Raw genomic sequence first — 19,550 nt, 5'->3', positions numbered from 1 at the left:
ACACACACATAGGTGAAGTCGCATTAATCCTCATGAACGCTCCTCCCACTGAGTTACAACAGGCCCACATCCACTGGAGGAGTGGTAGTATCTCCCTTGTGAGAAATAAACCTGGAAGATTTGATTTAAAAAAAAAAGAATAATAATAATAACTCACTATAAAGTGTAAATAATCTGAGGGTTAAAACTTTGATAAGGTTAAATCATTTAAAAGCGAGGCAACACTCCTCTTAATAAAAACAGATTGCAGTTGAAACCTTATTTTGGTTGAAGAAACTCGTTTCTTTAGTATATATGATCAGCCAAACCCTACTGATCTGGAAGCAGGTAAAAATCCATGGTTATATTTATCAAGACGCGATCAAAATAACGATATTATTAGAGAATTAGAGATTTCTACAATATGTCGCCACCTGTTGGATAAAAGGGCAAGGTACAAGGGCAGTAAGAAAAAGATCTATAGGTGAAAAATTTGTCTCAGTTGTAAATTAATATCTCTTGTTCCCAGCCGAGTTGATCCATAAATTAAGACAATGTATATTTGATCCATGTTGACACAATATTTTCAAACTCCTACATTTAAGATGTTTTTATTCCCCACATATTACCCTTTACACTGTAGGCTTCCGTATCTCTAAATCCACCCAGTGTTCCCATCTGCACTTCCAGTGTGAACACGATAGTTGTGATTTCCAGCATGAAATGATACAGTGGAGTTGTGATAAAGGTAGAACCTACATTCATGCTTGACTGAGAGCTATATATGAAGCTCAAATCACAATTTAAGCAGTTAGAAAAAATTCCACCCACACAGCTTCCCTCTATTCTTTTGTGGTGATTTCTACTAACTGAAAATCTTGGCAGTGGTTCAAATGAAAACGACATTTATATTGGATTTATGATTTAACCAGATTATAAAGATGCCCAGGTCTATAGTGACATCTAGTGGAAATTTGCAATTTTCAAGAAGTATTTACATATCACAGTGTAGAAATACTCTGTTACAAGGAAAAGTCCAGCAATCATAATGGCAGTAAAGAGACTAGAAAATTAAGTCATCAAACAAAGGTAGTGGAGTAAAAGCACCCTTTTTCCCCTCTGTATATTAAATGGAAATTCTCAAGTAAAGTACAAGTACCTGAAATGATCTCTACAGTACTTGTAGTGCTTGTAAATGTACTTCTTTACTTTCCACCAATGTATTACAGATGGTATAGGGCTGGGCATTAAATTGAATAGGCCTTCCAAAGACTTTAAGAGTGTTGAGATATTAAAAAGCTGCATGAAGGAACTGACTAGAATACATATTACACAACAAATGACTTTTGAACATCAGCAAACTTCACTCATTGTTCCCTGGTGGAAAAGTTTCTGGAAGAGCTTTCACAGATGAAGAACACTGAGGTCTTGTTACATACTTGCATTACATACATACATACATACATACATACATACATACATACATACATACATACATACATACATACATACATACATACATACATACATACATACATACATACACATATTAAAATGACCATAAAAATCAGAGCACTACAGATCCTTTTCTCCCTCCCTAACAGGATCATATTATTGGTAGATAATACAGTAAGAGTGGGCTGATCCTGCTCTCTGACTGTGTACATTCTCACGCAGTACAGTGACCGTGTTGCCCGGTGGGGTCCTGACGGTGAGTGGCACCACCTCCGCCCACTGCGGGGCAGAGAGAGAGGGCTGCTGCGGGGCAGGACTCACCGAATACCTCCAGTGGTCCGGACAGTAACCCACCGACCGTGTACACAGATGAACAAGCAACATTTTTTACGAAAGGATTTCTGTTTTTATTTTGTTTTTTCTACATTGTTTTAAATCACGATGGCCGAAGCCCGGCGTGAAGATGAGGAAGAGGGGGAGCGCCGAGATCTGCGGGACGTCCGGCACAGAAACCAGGCAGCAGGTGTGTTTGTTTGGGAATGGAACAAACTGTTTCCTGAATAATCTAACGGGGAGTTAAAATATGTCTTCAGTTCATCATTTGTTGTCGGAATGGTGCATTTGTTTGAGACTTTTCAGAGCAGAGGGACAGATTTAACGATAAGAGTGGTTGAATGTTTTCCCCAATTTGAAATAAAACTACTTGTTTCATCACAGATACTCATTTAACAGATGTGGGTGTAGTTTCTCACTTTATGTATGTACTAAATGAAAACCAAACTCTTGGAACATGTGTGATCCACCACAGGGAGCCTCACCTCTGCATTTATGTTTTTGTAAAAAAGTCACATTATTGTTGTGTGGTAATGAAATGGCAAGATTCTGCAGTTTAATATGCATACTATGCAGAAATTAATGGAAGCTAATGGAGTTTACATTAATTTTACTGCACCGCCAAACTTTAAAGTCTGTGTGATTTGTAAAAATGCTATGGTACTAACAAGAAAAACACCTGTATGGACCTTTAACTACTCAATTACTTTTTTGTTATCACAATATGAATGTGTGATTTATTTCTTAATGTCTTAATGTCAGTCAGGTTGATCATCAGACATTTAAATATCTTCACCAGTATGCTAAACGTTGTGCTTTGATACCTCTGGTACTCCTTCCGCTGCTATGAGACACCAAACTCTTATACAATAAGAAGCAGGAAGGCTGGTTTGTGTTTTTGTCTCCTGGATGGTTTTAAACTAAAAAAGGCTTAAGTTCATATGCATTTTTTCTACATTTAAGACAAAATATTAAAGGACAATTTGTTTTCATTTGGTTAAATTGTTGAAATAACGCCTTGTACACCCTCTGTCATAAACAATAACCTGATCAGCTAAGACTTATATGTATTTTTCTGTCAGCTTATAGCTCAGTGAAAGTGTCATTATTCTAGCCACTGATGGATTTAAATCACATTTGTGTGCATATAATAGTTTAACAGTTGAGAGTAACTGGCAACAGAGCTGGAAACCTGTCTGTTACTTACAGATTCATATTGTCAGTGTTCAGACTGTGATTAATGAACAAACATCAGCTTTCATTTTCAGTCAGATGCCTCACATAGTATTGAAATGAAAGTATTGAAACTTTCTCAGGTCTTGGTTTGAATTTCCCCCTTTTATGTCTTTGTTCTTTGTTTTTTTAGCAACACCTGCTGTGCAAACACTTATTTCTTAAACCCCCTGTGCTCTGCAGTGTATCAGCTCAGCCTAACCCCACCCCAACCACACCCTGACCCCCACCAGCTGTCTGAATGCTGACAGTCTGTCCGTGCAGACGGGCTGCTGCGTCACGAACAAGCTATACTTGTCTGTACATGATGCATTTTTCTGTCCTTTCAGATTAAATGTTTTACTATGATTCATTCCACCATCACTGGGCCTGAGCATAATGGATCCACGTCAGATTTCTGGTAGTTTCCACTGGTCTGCATTGACACCGTCTAATCTTCTCTGGCTGAAGGTCCAGATCAGCTGCTGATGACATTGTGTTAGTCAGTCATGACGCCATAATCTGTCTTGTTTTTGCATGTGAGGGCAAATCTATTTTGCACAATGATCTGTCAACAGCAACACAAATGTTGTATTTATCCCTGAATGTTGAATATGACACACGGTGATGTTTAGTTGAGTCAGCACACTCGCCCATGTCTGCTGGAAAAAGCAACTTTAGCCAAAGTTGGAGAGAGACTAACCCCTTTATCAGACTTTATCTTTCCTCTGAGTTCACGAGGGTGAAGTTCGAACACACTTAGAGGCGGATAGTCTTTCTTTCTTTCCCTTTGTCGCCGTTTCCCCAGCTGCCCTGTGACTGCTGCCGCTGTGCTGAGTAATGTCAGCATGTGTTCAAGTGAGAGTGCAGCTGTGAAGGGAATCCTTTCCTGCTGACATCAGCAGCTTTCTTGTGTGTTTGTGGTGTCTTTTCATGTGTAAGGCCCTCAAATACCAAGGAATGTATGCTGATTAGAAATAGAATCCAGACCTTATATAGTGTAAATAGTTTTCGTCAAGAAATCCGGCGGGGTTTTCCATTTTCTCAAGTGTTTCGCTCTCAGAAGATTTTAGGATTAATAAGCCACTTGATGGTAAATTAATAGCTAAATGTAAATCATTCTTCAGAGACTACTTAATGAGTGATTTAAGCACAGTTTACACAGTCACAGGGAACTACAAATGTTCTTTAAAATAATCCACATGCTTTTTCAGGATGGTAATGTTGGTTCGTTGGTCAGTCATTGGGTCAGTTTGTTGGTCCACCACTTTGGTCCTGATTGAAATATCTCAACAACTATCTAATGTATTGTCATGAAATTTTGTACAGACATCCATGTTCCCCAAAGGATGAATATTGATCACTTTGGGGATCTTGTGACTTTTCATCAGGTCATAATCTTAATTTAAATATTTGCAAAACGAATGACATTCTTAGCCTCACAGAGCTGCTAACCAGTTGTAGACTTTTGTTTTCATGGTGACTAAATGAGAAAATGCATACTTTTATCATAATTTAGAATTAAGAGGTGTGGCAGACATTAAGAATGTCTGCCACACCCATTAAGAATGTCTGCTTTGTCTATAAAAAGTGTCCTGTAATGTTTGATGAATATTCTAGTTAGCCTACATACTGATACCAGATGAAAGCAGGACAAAATCTTTTTTAAACAGGCTGATGGAAGAACTAGTCTCAGCTATGGAACATCCTACCTTCACCTAAAAAATCGGATGTTACTTGTAACATAATGTGGTATTCCCACAGGCTATATCTGCATTACATCTACACACCAGTATGCTCTCCCAGTGTCCCAGACCGTGTTACCTGCTTGCATCTCCTTCCATTTAGCTGAGATCATAATACACAACTTTAAATTGCTGTTTCTTCAGTTCAGGCTTCAGTTTATACTCAATACTAAACAATGTCTTAGTGTTGCAATTATCCCTACAGCTTACCATCTCTAATGTATCACCAAAGTATTTAAATTTCCCCTGAAAGTAGTACAAAGAGATTAATAGTAATACTAGTTGGCTTGACTATTTTATATTGTCCATTATATGGTTTCCCAAAAAAGCCACTCATCTACTTGTAAGATTAAGAACTGAGAAGAATAAATACATCTATAAATCCCTACATGGATTCCCTGTTAGTTTTCATGTTGATTTGATACTTCTTTTTTAAGCACTGCTACTTGATTCATATTAGACAGGGTTCGTTTTTAATGTATGTACCAGTAGGGCCATACATTAAAAACATCTGGTGCTCTGGTAGCCGAAAGCATTTAGCTCTTCTAAAAATAGATTTTAAATTAAAGCCCAAAAGCTTGCTTTTTTAGCCTGTATTTAACCTGCAGTGTTTCTGTGATCATAAATGATATTTTTATACGTTTTCAGTCGTCATGTATTTTTAAAAAAAACTTTTTGTCCAGTTTATTGATTCATTTATATCAGTAAATTGAACAAATTATATCAGAATCTTGCTTGTACAGTGCTTGTTTGTTGAATAGTCTCCATTGATGTACAGTTCTTATTTTGTGCTCTTGTTGTATTTTTTCAGTTTCATCACACTTACCTGGGAGAAAAATGCTATATATGTAAAGTTGGATTAGTTTATTGATCAATATCACCTTTTACTTTGTAGGGAAAAGACAGTGACGGTGCAGTGTTGTGTAGCACAACCAACACTACCTGAATGACCACATTCCATTTCATCAGATTGGCCATGTAAACACAGGAGCGCTGAGCTATCACAGGGCCCTCCTCTTTTCTGTAGTCTTCTGGGTGTGTGTCAGCTGGCTTCAAGTCGCTCGCCACACTCAGACACTCACTCATAGTAGGTTGGATCCTGGTGGGAATTCTATTTTGAGACTGAGGATTTTATATTTATTCCTTTAATTCCTCGCAGGTAGGGGCATCATATATTACTATCACACGAGAAGGCCACGGCACATCACATACATAAGTGAAAGTTAGATTAACCACCTGTGCTATCATGTCATGTATATTAGACTGCATATTTACAAGGAAATGGTCATGTGTTGTGGGAAGTAACAGAGCTTAGCACGTTGTCCGGCAGTTGCTAAAATACTTCTTTGTCGTTAGATGAAAGTGCAGAAACTCTCTTCTCACATGCTGTTAAAGTGTAACTTGAGGCAGTAGCTCTGTGTAACCAATAGATAACAAGTAACAGGTGTGACAGGTGGAGTTGACTGCCAACAAGGTCATGGTTTCAGGCTAGAGGCACCATCAACAATGCTTAGTTCAACAATCACTGCCTGTTTTGTTTTTCTTTGATATTCTTTTGAAGATGTTTATCTCTCAAATACGAGGAAACAAATGACCTTTTTAGTGGATTAGATTGTTCACATTACACACATTGCTCCTTAGTTTAGCTGTTCATTAATAGACAGTGATTGCTCCTCTACAGCTGGTTGTTTCACATGAAAATCAGTTCACTGTCAAGTGAGGACAAGAAATAATAGTATAAAGTGTTTTGTGTGAGTCTGAAGTATCATGTGGGAAAAAAACTGTTAACTTGACTTTATCCAGGGTTACACACTGAACACCACTATACAATGTGTACAACTCTGACTTCCTTTCAACAGACCCATTCCTAATCTTTTGGACCAATTAGCATTATTATTATTATAGAATCACATTAACACAACATTCTGTTGACATCACTGCCTCTATTTTTAAGATGTTCAATGCAGTTATGTTCAGTTTTATTGCTAAATGTTTGATTGTTTTGTTGTGACATTATACAGTTAGAGTTCAGATGATTCTTTCACTGTATTACTGTATTATTTCAGATAATATCCTCTCATCAGAAATACTAATTAATTAATAATTAATTATTAAATGGAAATGAATGAAATGTTAAGATTAGGGAACAAATTGAATTGCATATCTAGATAACGTGACCGTATCTTCTTTGTAAGTTTAAATACTTAAGTTACTTTAGACTAACTGGTTTACCAAGATTTAATTGCTGTTCCTGCCGGTAAACTTACAGTTCTTGTATTTCTAGTTTATAGAGTCCAGTCTGTAAGTAGTAGCAGGTAGTCATTTAAATGACTAATTGACTACGTCTTAAAGTTGAAATGCCACATTGTTTCTGTTACAAATCAGAAATTGGTCACTTGCTCTGGTAGCTTATATAGGCTAACGTTAGCAAACTATTAATAGATTTAGTTTGCTGCCTTTTTTTTAATATTTCCACTTCTAAACAACATTTCAGCATTACTCCATAGCCGTAAATGTTTTCATCAATTTATTGTTAACAGTTTGAAACATTTTTATTCACCAGATTAGACTGAAATAGACTTTCCCAGCTTGTTATTCTGTCCCTGAAAGGTTTTTAAACAAGTATATCTATAGATTTTCCTATATAATAATATTTATTTATATTACACAACTCATTCCTTGAGAGAGGCTTTTATCTGTAGAGCATCCTCTTATAACAAACATTAATCTTCATGACAGTAGTGTTGAAAAGTGCCATGATGATATCTTTGTTGCTACAAATCACGTTTAAAACCTGCACATCTCTGTTTTTCCTCTGCAGATCATCCTGAAAGAACCAAGCCGGATCATTTACATTCCAGGTATGACGTTTTTTTTTGTGCGTTACTACTAACAGTTGTTAAGTTTCACCAAAATCTAGCTGTTGCTGAAACAGGGGCACTGTCCCTTTAACGGTCAGATCTGCTGATGCTGGTGAGGTTGTGAATGGACCAAAACAAAGCACCGATCATCCTCACTGACCGACCAGAAGGTCAACATGGGGACAAACACGTCATGCTGCTTTTTTTGTTGTTGTTGTTTAGAGACATTAAGGAAAGGACAGACTCCTAGCTGACAGGTATCGTGGAGATCTAGGAACTTATTTAAACTATGACAGATCACCCTGGATGTTGTGTTTACAGTTTAGCTAATTCATTAAAATAAACCATGTGGTATCCAATCGAGGGCGAGGATTGTTGCTTTTCCCCCTAGATAGTTTACATCACCGTCCTACCTTCATTCCTTAATGAGCAGGATGTGTGTTAATGATGCGCCTGCCTCAACTGTCTAGAGAATTTAGTGCAGCTTTAGTGTCAGCACAGAGTTTCACAATAGTTCAATCTCTTCAGCACAAAGACTGAGGATCTTTTCTTATAATGCTGCGTGTTATGTCATTTAAGGATTAGATAATAATCTTTACACATTAAGAGGTAAACAGCCTGAGGATAGGAAACCGTGTCAAACTGTGTGGAGAGAGGGAGGCGTGTAAAAAGAGTTGTCATAGTGTTTACCTGGAAGTGGTACCTCATGGACACCATGTTTTTCTGAGGTAGGTGGATTTCGCCTGAACAGTTGAACAGCATCTGCAGGGATGTTATTCTTCACTTATGTAAAGCTGAAAGTTGTCACATTTTACAATACTGGGAATATGTTTTGTAATCTAAACCTTCAATTGTCTTTAACCTATGTAAAATATTGTTTCCTTAAATAACAAATACTTTGTTGAATAGTAATGCATAGATGGACAAATGTTTACCTGATGTAAGCCCTCTAAATGTTTCCTTCCCACAACTAGGATTTTACAGCTTTGTGCTCCTTCTGCATAAATTAATCTATAAACTTTCTTTCTTTCTTTGTACCCTTAAAATGTTTAGACTAATGATTAGTTCTGTTAGTTTTTGGTTGCTGTTTTCTCACTAATGAACTCCATCTGCTGCTATTATTCACATATCCCACGTCTACTGTTTGTTTACATTTCAGTGAGCAATGCTTTGTCCATTTAACAGACTGCAAACTAAAATGGACTATGAAGTTTATCTTGCTGTAACATGTTATAAATCTGTCTATTTTTTAAAATCACAATTATAAAATTCATTTTATATTACTTGTCTATTACTTTGTTTACTTTTACCCACATCTTTACCCATACAGCTATTAGCCTTTTTAATGTATTATTATTTTCCTCTGTTTTAGTGTTGTCTGTTCTTTAGTTAAAAGTTTGATGTCACTTTAAGTCCTTTATCTCTGCATTACTTGGCATCAGCAGTCTTAAGTAGCAGTATAGCGTATAGTATGATGTTGCTCTGGGGTGAGTAAAGTGATTTCTTGAGTCACTACAAAGGTATGAAGCTGCTCCCCACACCTTAATGATAAATGGGCCCCATTTTCTGCTTCCTTTTCAGCCAAGGGCCTCTGTCTTCTATACGAGCTGTTATCAAACGAAGTAAGTTGACACATTGAGATCACCTAAAGGGTTAATTCCTTGAGTTAAAACATGAAAGATGTTTAATGGGAGAGTCAGTCACTTTTTTTGATGAATTATAATTTTACCTCAGGAAAGTGACAATACATTTATATTAAAATCTGGTTTTCTTCCTTCAGCAAGAACAAACTCTCAGAGTGACCACACCAGAGAAAGAAGGTAATTTAAAGAAAAATTCAGAAACTTCTGAACCAGACATTTTGCTTTTCATTGATGCTGATTGAAATAAACAACTGTAGTTATTTCACTTGTTTTGCTGCTTCAAATAACCCTAATACAATCACTGTACTTTTCCAACCAGGCTGAGACTGTAATCAAATCATCAAGGAGAAATAAATCATTTGTAAAGTGGATTAGACGTGGATGTGCATTTTGGTGTAGTGAACTGGTGCCATAGATATGTGTGGCTTGTATTTCAGGAGACCAGAGATCACCATCATCTCAGCAGAACCTCTGGCCAGTAACAGCTGGTTCTCAGGAAACCCTGTGGTTTTCCCTCATCCTCCTCAGTCAAGCTGGACTGCAGGCATCCAGGCTGTTCCCCAGGTAGGCCTCATCTGATGGACAGGTTGTTTATCATCAGTGAACAAAGTTTGGTTCTTCAGACTGGCCAGTATCTAAAAAAGTTTTTATGGTTGTGGTTCTGTGCTGTCAAAGAATTAAAAAAAAACTATAAATAACAAACTGAGCACAAAAATGTAAAGTCATGAATTCTTTAAGCTGTAGCCAGAATTGTAAAGTTTCCAAACTTTTTATTTTATTTCCCAACATAAAGGTAAAAAAAATCGCCATATCGACACATATCCAAAATGCTAAGGTTTTGGTGGTGAAATTTCTTGGCTGAAAGTAGTTGAATTCAATCTAAATAGACTGGAGTCAGCCTAACACACATGTGTTTTAAATTGTAAAATGTAAATTTCCTTGATTTGTTAAAGTTTGAGGTCATAACCTCAAATGAACCTCTCAGGTGGTACCATAAGCAGAAACGATATACTTTATGTGATACTAACATGTGCTGGTGTGTGAACACCTCTCTTTCTCATGACTCAGCCCCCGCCATCCTATGACCAGGTGATTCAAGAGAAGACCAAGGAAGAGCACATTGTCAAGCCCACTGCCGCCCCCCGCCGGACCTCCTGCACCACCACAAGTGCCACGCAGACGGAACCTGTGAGGGAAGACACCAGTGCTGCTGCTCCACATTCAGCAGGAAAAAGACCTGCAGGTGAGGCATACGAGAATCATCGGTGTATGTGTAAATGTGCATCAAACTGCCAGTTTTAAGTTTTAGTCTATTTCTGATCCACATGGCGATCCTTTCATTATGATTTAATTTCCTTCCAGGTAAAAAGCCACAGAAACCACCGAGGCCGTCACTGCCAAAACCAGTGGACAGAGAACCAGTCGGGACTAATACTGCAGAATCCACAAACACTGAGCACCAAAGTGACACCGAATCAGATGTAAAGCAACCCGACCAATCAGGTCCCACTCACACCTGCATCAGATCTGTCACTGTGCACTGGGATATTCCTCTCATTCCTCTCTCTGCCACCGCTGAAACTACTCCCTCTTCACCTGACTCAGAGCACAGTCAACGCCCAGTTCCACTTCCTCGTACCAAACCCCGAAAGCAAGCGCTCACAGAAGAGGTCAAAGTTCAGACTTTGGTCAAGCTCAGTGAACATTGTGACAGCATTCAGTCTGATCCAGAAGTGGTCTCCTCCAATAAGTATTTAGAGGAGTTATTGGAGGTCTTTAGTGCGGAGAACGAGTGTGAGGAGAACGGCGGCAGCGTTTACCAATCAGACGAGGCCTTACAAGGTGAGGATGCAGGTGGCGAAATGAACGCCAACCACAGTCAACGCAATATCCAGGCCAGGATCCAGGCCTTTGAGACCCAGGCTAGCACCGAGGAGGGAAACGCAGTTGAGCCGGTCAAACCCCAACCTATACCCAGGAAGGCGTCCATCAAACCTCCAGTTGCTGCAAAACCTTCTGTGGCCTTTAAACCTCAGTTAAACCACAGCGTAGATAATGACTATCAAAACGCATCAGTCACAAACATCCCTCAAATCCCTTCACCAGCCCCCAGACCTGTGCCCCCGAGGAAACCGGTGGAACTACCTGTAAAAGAGGAACTGGAGACTTTACTCAGCAAGACGTCTATCCCGATGAGATCACGTCCTTCTGTATTGACCAAAACCAACAGCATCCATGAAGAGGACACTCCACCAGTCCCTCCTACACCTCCAGTGAAGCCTTTTAAGGAAGCTCTCAAACCCAACCTTAATATAAACAACCACAACTCAGCCTCTATGGTGGCAGAGAATGTGTATGTGGACAGTCCAACAAGTGAGTAGCATTTTATTTTTCTAAGTTGTGTATTGTGTAAGACAAAAGACAGCTGTCTGTAGAAATGAACCCTACTGAACATTTTCATTATAGATTCATCTATGGATACATTTTTTGATTAAGATCAAAGATCTTTTGTAAGATTAAGTATTTAAAATAACGTTTATTTTTCGACAAACCCAAAAAATAAGGACAGATGCCCATTATCAGACACTAAACTCTTAAAATAGTTTACCCTGTCTGACCAAAAGTGAAATAATCAACAGAAATGAATAAAGTAAGCAAAACTTTAGCTAGCAGTGAGCACTTATTTGGTATTAAAGGAATATTGCTGGACATATTATATACATTATTTTACTGGATAGAAAAGGTTGTTAAAAGAAATGGATACCAATCTCCTGTCTGTGGGTTCGGTGCAGAGCTGGATCCTGGGGTGATTAGCCTCGTTAGCTTAGCATAAATACCATAGGCAAGGGGAAATAGTTTGCATGTCTGTATGTGTATGAGTTAAACAAGTGAGATCCAAGGTGTTAGTTACTAAGGTTTTGATGTCTTGGAAGGCGTATTTTAAAATTTAGAGAGAGCCAGGCTAGTTGTTTCCTCCTGCTTCCAGTCTTTATGCTAAGCTAAGCTAAGTGCCTCATGGCTGTAGCTTCATACTTAACACACAGACATGAGACTGATATAAACCGCCTCATCTCTTTCCTAAATTGTCAAAACTATCTAACTAAAAAGAAAGACCCGAGGATATGCATGGTCAAGTGTCAAGATGTTTAGATGAGCGATTTTTGAGAAAGTTGCAAGCAGCATCAATTAACCAAAATCATCTAAATTAGCAAATAGCTTCATACTTCTATGCTGGATTACAAATGACAGATTTAAAACAGTGTTTGTTCTTGTTAACATTGTATAAATACTCAGATAAAATCAAGTGTCTCTTTGTTCAGATCACATCCCGGTCAAACCTCAGCGTAATGTGGACAGCAATGGAGGCTCTTTCACAAAACAAAGTATGACACGGAGACCAACCACCATCAGGGTCCCCAGCAAAACTGGTTCCTGTGAGTCCTTCTGATGTAGTTAACCTTATGTGATAAAGGTCAAAATATACTGGAGTTAAAATACTTTCTTTTTACACATCATGATGGAGCACAAGTTTTCAGGAAGTTGTATTAAAGAGAGTTTTTTTTCCCCCTCAGTGTCAGATAACTTTGAGGACAGTCCCCCTCCTCTCCCGGCTCAGAAGCCCATTGGCTTCACCTCAGGGAACCAAAGACAGAGCCAGACGCCCACCTTCCCCCAACAGGTAAGATTTGCATCCCACAGAGCAATCACAGACCTAGAAACTCTGCAAATACTATCTCGTAACACCACAGGAGAGGTTATTCTCAGTATAACTTTTAATACATGCAGAGTGATTTTGAGTTTCATGTATTTTTGCCTCTATTCGGAAATATTTTCTAATTAACAGGGTTTTGTTCTATAAGTGTATATGTACTTAAAAACTATGACGTGGAACATTTAGAGCCTATAAAGTCTCTTTCAATCAGGTTTATCTTGTCTGTCAGCTGTGTATTTTACCTGCATAATTTCCTCTCCACAAACAAAGAAACTATTTTTGTCCCATGAACATGTTGCCTGCTGTTGAGCCAAAGCTATTTCCGGCTGAATGCTATGTGTTGTAGCTTGGTTTCTATGGTTTCCAGTGCTGTAGGTTGGCTGTAGGAGTGTGTTTTAGTGGCAATATAAATGCCCACTTGGATTTTTCCTCAGGAGTTTTCCTCGGTTGTGCCAGAGCCATCGCTACCACCTCGGTGAGTGAAAGTGGAGAGAATTCAGTCAAAAATGTAAAAGTTAAATGATGTCCATTTTTGTAAACATGCTACTCAACGTGATGATGCTGTTGCCCTTCAGGAGGCTGACTTCGAGCAAAACCCTCCCCCCTCGCCCACCTCCAGCCAAAACAGGCCCAGGAAGACCTCCCACGCCCAGCCTTCAGGCCACAGGTCGATCCCAGTCGGTACCTTGGCAAGGTTCACCTAAACCCCAGACACAGAGGCCCCACAGGAAAGGACCTGTCTTACCTCCAAGGCCCAACCCAGGCCACCGTCTCTACAACAAATACACCGTGAGACAGATCCCACTGCACAACTAAGCATGTTTCAAATACCAATTGATGAGCACCGGTTTCATTTGGGCTTTCTTCCAACAGCTTCAACTTCCTCATGGGATTGCTTCCTTGGACTACAATGGGAGTAGCACAGGAGAACTGTCATTTCAGGTGCCAAACTACTTTTACTGGCTTACATGTTGCCTTAATCAGAATCAGAAGCTGTTTATTGCCAAGTACGTTACACATAAAATAAGTTTGGCTAGGTGATCTATTGGTGCGTACAATAAATAACAAACACAGAGCAATACTAAAGACATCATTTAAAAATAGAAATATGAAAATATACAATAAAATATGGTAAACAAGTAAACAAAAAAGACTATGTTAAAACAGGTATATATATAACATAAAAGTGCTGCAAAAACAGCTCCAAGAGATCTATACAGTTGATACAGCAATATTGAATAACCTTTGTTGTCGTTTTTAATAGAAAAATGACGCGCTCCTGCTGCTAGACGAGATTGACCACAATATGTTTGAGTGCCAAGTTGGAGACACCAGAGGCAGAGTACACAGGTCTCACATGATGGTCATAACTCCTCTTTCCTCCGTCTCACACATGCCCCCGCCACAGGTAATATTTATGAGTAAAACATTTCTTTGATATTTGAGTCTATCTTGCCCAGTGGGCTCTGATACATTAACCTTTCTCCCTGTAGGATGCCGGTCCAGCTGGTTCAGGTGGAGCTGGTTCTGAGCTTAAGGTGCAGGCCACACATGACTTCAATCCAGGTGACACATCAGGGTTTGTTTTTTAAAACCCAAACAGCTGAAAATACTGGCTGAGATTAAACAATAACACTAACATGAGCCAATATCTTGAAAGAATAGTTTAACATTTTGGGGAAACAAATTATTAGCTTTCTAGTTAAAAGTTTTGTATTTCTGGAGACCTAAGAGGCGATTAGTATAAAGACTGGTAGCAGCAACAGCTAGCCTGGCTCTCTTCAATATTAAAAAAAAAGAAAAAAGAAAAAGTTCATGGATTAACCAAATTGTGCGCTTTTGAGGAATGGGAAGGAGGGTTTTTTTAGCCTTTGAGAGAGCGAGGCTAGTGCTTTCAGTCTTTATTCTGGAGCTAGTCGACAATTAACTTAATTTAGCAGAAGGAGAAAATTAAGATCACTAATTAAAGCTCCCTAATTGACATGCAGTATTTCATGTGTTTATTCAAAGACAAACAGAAACTTAAAAAGAAAGATTTGTGATATTTTTTTGGCAATTTAGAGAGAGAGCCGACTAGCTGTTTCTCCCTGCTTCCCATCTAAATGCTAGGCTAAGCTAGGCTAAGCTAAGCAAGGCTAACTGCTTATTGACTCAAGGCCCATAACGCACAGATAGAAGATTCTCAAAAAAAGAAAATAGCCTAAGTCTTCTCCAAAATGTCAAATATTTATTTCAAACTATTATTGTGATGCATGTTTATTTTTAAAATATAGTTACTGGCTGTTTGAAAATAATCCAAATTGGTGTACAACTGAAATTATTTGTTATTTTGAATTTGGAGGTTTTAAACTTGTTCAGATTATATTTATGACACTATAAACAGCTGTTTGTTCTGCACACAGATGGTCCAGGAGAGCTGGGCCTGAGAGCAGGAGATGTTGTGACCAAGGTGGAGCAGGTGGACAGTGACTGGTACAGAGGCACGTGTCGGGGATCTACGGGTTTCTTTCCCGCCAATTATGTCAAAGTCCTGGTAAGTTTCAACCATTGACATCCATTCTTGCACCGCATCGGTGTTTGGTTAAATGTTTAGTATGATTAAGGATTTACTAAATATAATCATTTCATTAAAATTTCTCCAACTAGGCAAATTCCCCAAAACCACTCCCTGAACGGAAAGCAAGGCCACCGTCTGTTACAGTCAGGTACTGGTTTTACACATTAAAATCTATTTACCCACCTTTAAAAACTACCCTGATGAACTAAGCTGATGTTTGCAATGTTGCTGCCTCCACTAAAGCGGCCCGAGATGCGTGGCGAGATTCGACTTCGAAGGGGAGAACAGCAATGAGCTGTCGTTCTCTGAGGGGGATGTGATCCAGCTGAAGGCGTTTGTTGGACAGGACTGGGCTCGGGGACAGATCGGCGCCTCGACCGGTATCTTCCCTCTTAACTTTGTAGAGGTCATTGAAGATCTGCCTCCTGTTCCAACTCAGCAGAAGAGACAGTCCATAGGGATAGCACTGCCCGGTAAGATTACCCGGAAGTACAGAGACTAAATTCATTCACTCTTTTCACAATGTGCTGATTTGGCCGACAAAAGTTAGCTGAACTTGTATCACACATTTGTCTTAAATTGGGAACATTTACACTACAGCAACATGTTATCCTCTTGATCCTCAAATTGTCCACTAGTGAAGAGCTTTATCCATCCTGTGGCTGTGTGTTGGCTGGCGTCTCCCTCTGTGGCATGTCAGGAATTTGTCCTTCTGTTTCTATTTCATTAAATAGCTGTTTACAAAAGGTCTCCACACTCGTGTAACAAGCCCCCCAGTCAGGAGTTTAAACACACTGAGGCCATGAGATAAAGCCCCTCCTTACAAAGTTTTCAAAACATATTTTATTCAACCAGTTAGCTGTTGGGGTGAAATGTCTGCAAGTTTCTTAATGGAAGCAACAAGCATCTATGAAAAACCCTGTCATAACTTATTCTCTGTTTCACTATAATCATTACATGATTATTTCAAGGAACCATCCTCGAAAATGATTAGGGAAATAAATTAAAGTTTTAACTCCCTTCATTAACTTTAAGATGCTGTTTTATAGCCAGTTTGAGTTACAGTCTGGTTGAGAAATACTGAATCTTGAAGATATAAATATTACATTTGTGGATGTATTTTGTTGGCCTATAAGTCCCTGAGCTTTTATAGACAGAATACAAATACAGGAATCTGTAAGTGTAACACGTTTTACACATACATACATTATTACATACTTAAGAATATATTATATAAAGTATAAACTGTCCAATGTAAACTCCACACTGAGTATAACCCTACAAAAAATATGGAGGAGGCACTGCATTATTTCAGTTATACATCAGAACGTTAATAATTCTCCACCTAAAAGTGTGCCCACAGATTTATTATTTTTTTTAATTTTGTTTCCTGATTGAATGGTATTTGTTTCTTTTTTAGTAACCTGCAATCCATTTTCATCCACAGGCATGGTTGCTTCTCCGAGCACGCATCCTAAAGTGGCCAAACCTGCTCAGGTAACAAAAATTTACATAAACGGAAACTCCTAAAAAGAACGATAATGGTTTTGCAGCACACCCAATGTGTTCTGTAAAACCAAAAAAATCTGAAAAAAAGTTTGTTCAAGCTGAACGTTGTGAGTGTGTGTGTAACTATATCATCTCCCCTGTTGTCCCGTTCACTCTGTAGGCGTCTCCGCCCGGTGTGGAGTGGGTGGTGGCTCTGTATGACTACGCTGGGGATTCAGATGGCGATCTGTCGTTTCAGCAGGGCGACCGCATCCTGATCAGCCAGCATGTTGACGCTGAGTGGAGCCACGGCCGCCTCAACGGCAGAGAAGGCTTGTTCCCCAGGGCTTTTGTTGAAAGCAGCTCAGGTATGAAGATCACACGGTGTCGGTTTGTTGTTGATATGACAAAACGACTGTTGGTTATTATCTTAAGTGGCAATAAAGACAACTATTTAGAGGTAGAATCAGTGTGTGTCTCTTAGGAAAATAAGATTTTAAATTACTCAAAATCCCAAATGTGATGGTTACCTACTTTGTTACACATTCGTCAAGTAATTAAAAGCATTTTCTTTTAAAAAGACACTTTAAACAAATGTAAAGTACATTTATTCAGGTACTGTACTTAGGTATAGCATTGAATAATTTGTACTTTACCTGAGTATTTAATTTAATGAAACTTAATTTTTCTCCTCCACTACATCTCAGAGGAAATATTCTACTTTTTCATAGATTTCCATACCCTTCCTGTCCAGTAAAACCCATGTATCTTTTGAATCTGAATACTTGTGATAGTTAACTTTATGAACTGAAGGATGAAGTGTTCCTTTATGAATTGAAAAACCTCTCCTACTTCTTAAGCTAAATAAACTTTTCAAAAAGACTCTTGGGTCAGATGGAAAATGCATCGTCACAAAGCTGAATGAAAAGTTTACTTTTGAAAATACGTGGTTCTCACAAGACAGCGACGGTACAAATCAACATTTTACTGCACTATGACTATTTGTCATACTTTAAGAGTATTTTGCTGTTAGTACTTACATACTTTCACAGTGTGGTATTGCTACTTTTACTTAAGTAAAGGATGTAAATATTAATTTGACCACTTACCTAAGTTGTTCTGTAGCATTTCAAAGTGACAAACATCTTCATTATTGATTCAGCTGCCAATTAATTTACCAATTAATTGATTGGTGTATTAAAGTGTCTCATTATTTCACAAAAAATAATTGCTTGTTTGGTTTACTATTTCATAAGACAAAGACAAACACAAATACTCACTATAAAGTAGCTCGAAATGGGTATTGTATGGTATTTGTACTTGGGAAAAGTATTTAAACCATTCATTGGATTTAGACTAATCGATAGTTTAAGCTCAAAAACCAATAGTTTTTCAAACCAGCATCATTCTTATTCATTAATTAATGACGTATATGATTTCTTCAGCAGGTCAGCAGTCTACTAACCAGCAGAGTGGAGCTGCTGCTGCTGGAAGTAGAGGCAGGGCCATGTTCAACTTCACGTCAGACTGTGACGAGGAGCTCTCTCTGCAGGTAGAGTGATTGTTTTTTATGAATAATTTAACAGACAAAGATTATCTCTAGAAATCACTGCCATTCTGTCGATCTCTCACTCCCTCTTCTTTCTCAGGTTGGAGATATTATAACTGGTCTGGAGCCCGTTGATGAGGAATGGTTCCTGGGTGACTTGAGAGGGAAACGGGCCCTCGTCCCTAAAAACTATGTGCAAATGCTGGAATAGTGTCACGTCACACTGTTGGATGACCAGAACTGAAATGAGATCAGAGGACAGATGTTTTCAGCAGTGGAAGTCTGAAGTGAACTGTCTGGAACTGGAATGCAGTATTTCATCTCTAAGTTGTGCAACATCTTTTTTTTTTTTTCTTCATCTGATGCCTTAACTTATAATGAAGTGTTCACAAAATCATCTATCATAACAAATAAACAAGAGTACAGCTGCTTGGCAATGAAGATACAGTATTGATTCATAAGGTTTTGGATTCAACTGTGCATTTGCACCATCTAGTGGTTACATTATTTTTCTCCCACCACAGCTATTTTTTTTTTAATATGGTTTCTAACTGAAGATGTTCCCTACTTTCCCTTAAAACATAGTTGTTTTTTTAAAAACATTAAATAAGGTTCAAATAAAGGTCTGAAACGTCAAGGGAATAGTGTCATTACCAGATCAGGATGACAAAATTAATAAGCTTCTGTGAAGAATGAAGAAAGAAATGTCTTCTGAAATACCACAATTTTAATAAATATAGGATTGCAGTGAACTGGAGTAAATTAATAAAACCGGCTGTTTTGCATGGCATCAACAGATTATCCAATTCATTGTTCTACATAGTGGAAGCACCAGTTTCCCCTGGATTGATCAAATATTGGGAACTACAGGTTTAAAAAGTTTAAACTAATGCAAAGGGAGTCATTTAGGCTCCATATTTGTACTTTTAGACATATTCCCATTACACAGAATAGTTTACCAATTGTAACACCTTGTAATATTAAACAGTATAAATACTATTTTAGGTTCCTCAAGC

The 19,550-nt window shown here is 38.4% G+C and overlaps 1 protein-coding gene across 1 annotated transcript; it reads left to right on the top strand.

Moving 5' to 3' along the window:
* Positions 1 to 1,875: 1,875 nt before the first annotated feature.
* On the top strand, positions 1,876 to 19,094 carry sh3d19 (SH3 domain containing 19). The gene is made up of 21 exons (XM_054603821.1): positions 1,876 to 1,957; positions 7,546 to 7,585; positions 9,167 to 9,207; positions 9,366 to 9,405; positions 9,666 to 9,792; positions 10,297 to 10,471; positions 10,591 to 11,601; positions 12,549 to 12,662; positions 12,801 to 12,907; positions 13,375 to 13,415; positions 13,516 to 13,729; positions 13,814 to 13,882; positions 14,205 to 14,348; positions 14,434 to 14,506; positions 15,343 to 15,473; positions 15,587 to 15,645; positions 15,741 to 15,970; positions 16,945 to 16,994; positions 17,167 to 17,353; positions 18,434 to 18,537; positions 18,635 to 19,094. The coding sequence occupies exons 1-21, from the start codon at positions 1,876 to 1,878 to the stop codon at positions 18,743 to 18,745; spliced, it is 3,150 nt and encodes a 1,049-aa protein (XP_054459796.1). The 3' UTR covers positions 18,746 to 19,094.
* The last annotated feature ends 456 nt before the right edge of the window (positions 19,095 to 19,550 follow it).

The sequence above is a fragment of the Anoplopoma fimbria genome, chromosome 9 (genome assembly GCF_027596085.1).
Source record: "Anoplopoma fimbria isolate UVic2021 breed Golden Eagle Sablefish chromosome 9, Afim_UVic_2022, whole genome shotgun sequence".
Lineage (NCBI taxonomy): Eukaryota > Metazoa > Chordata > Actinopteri > Perciformes > Anoplopomatidae > Anoplopoma > Anoplopoma fimbria.
The sequence above is the reverse complement of the archived record's forward strand: the minus strand, read 5'-3'. Positions and strand labels throughout refer to the sequence as shown.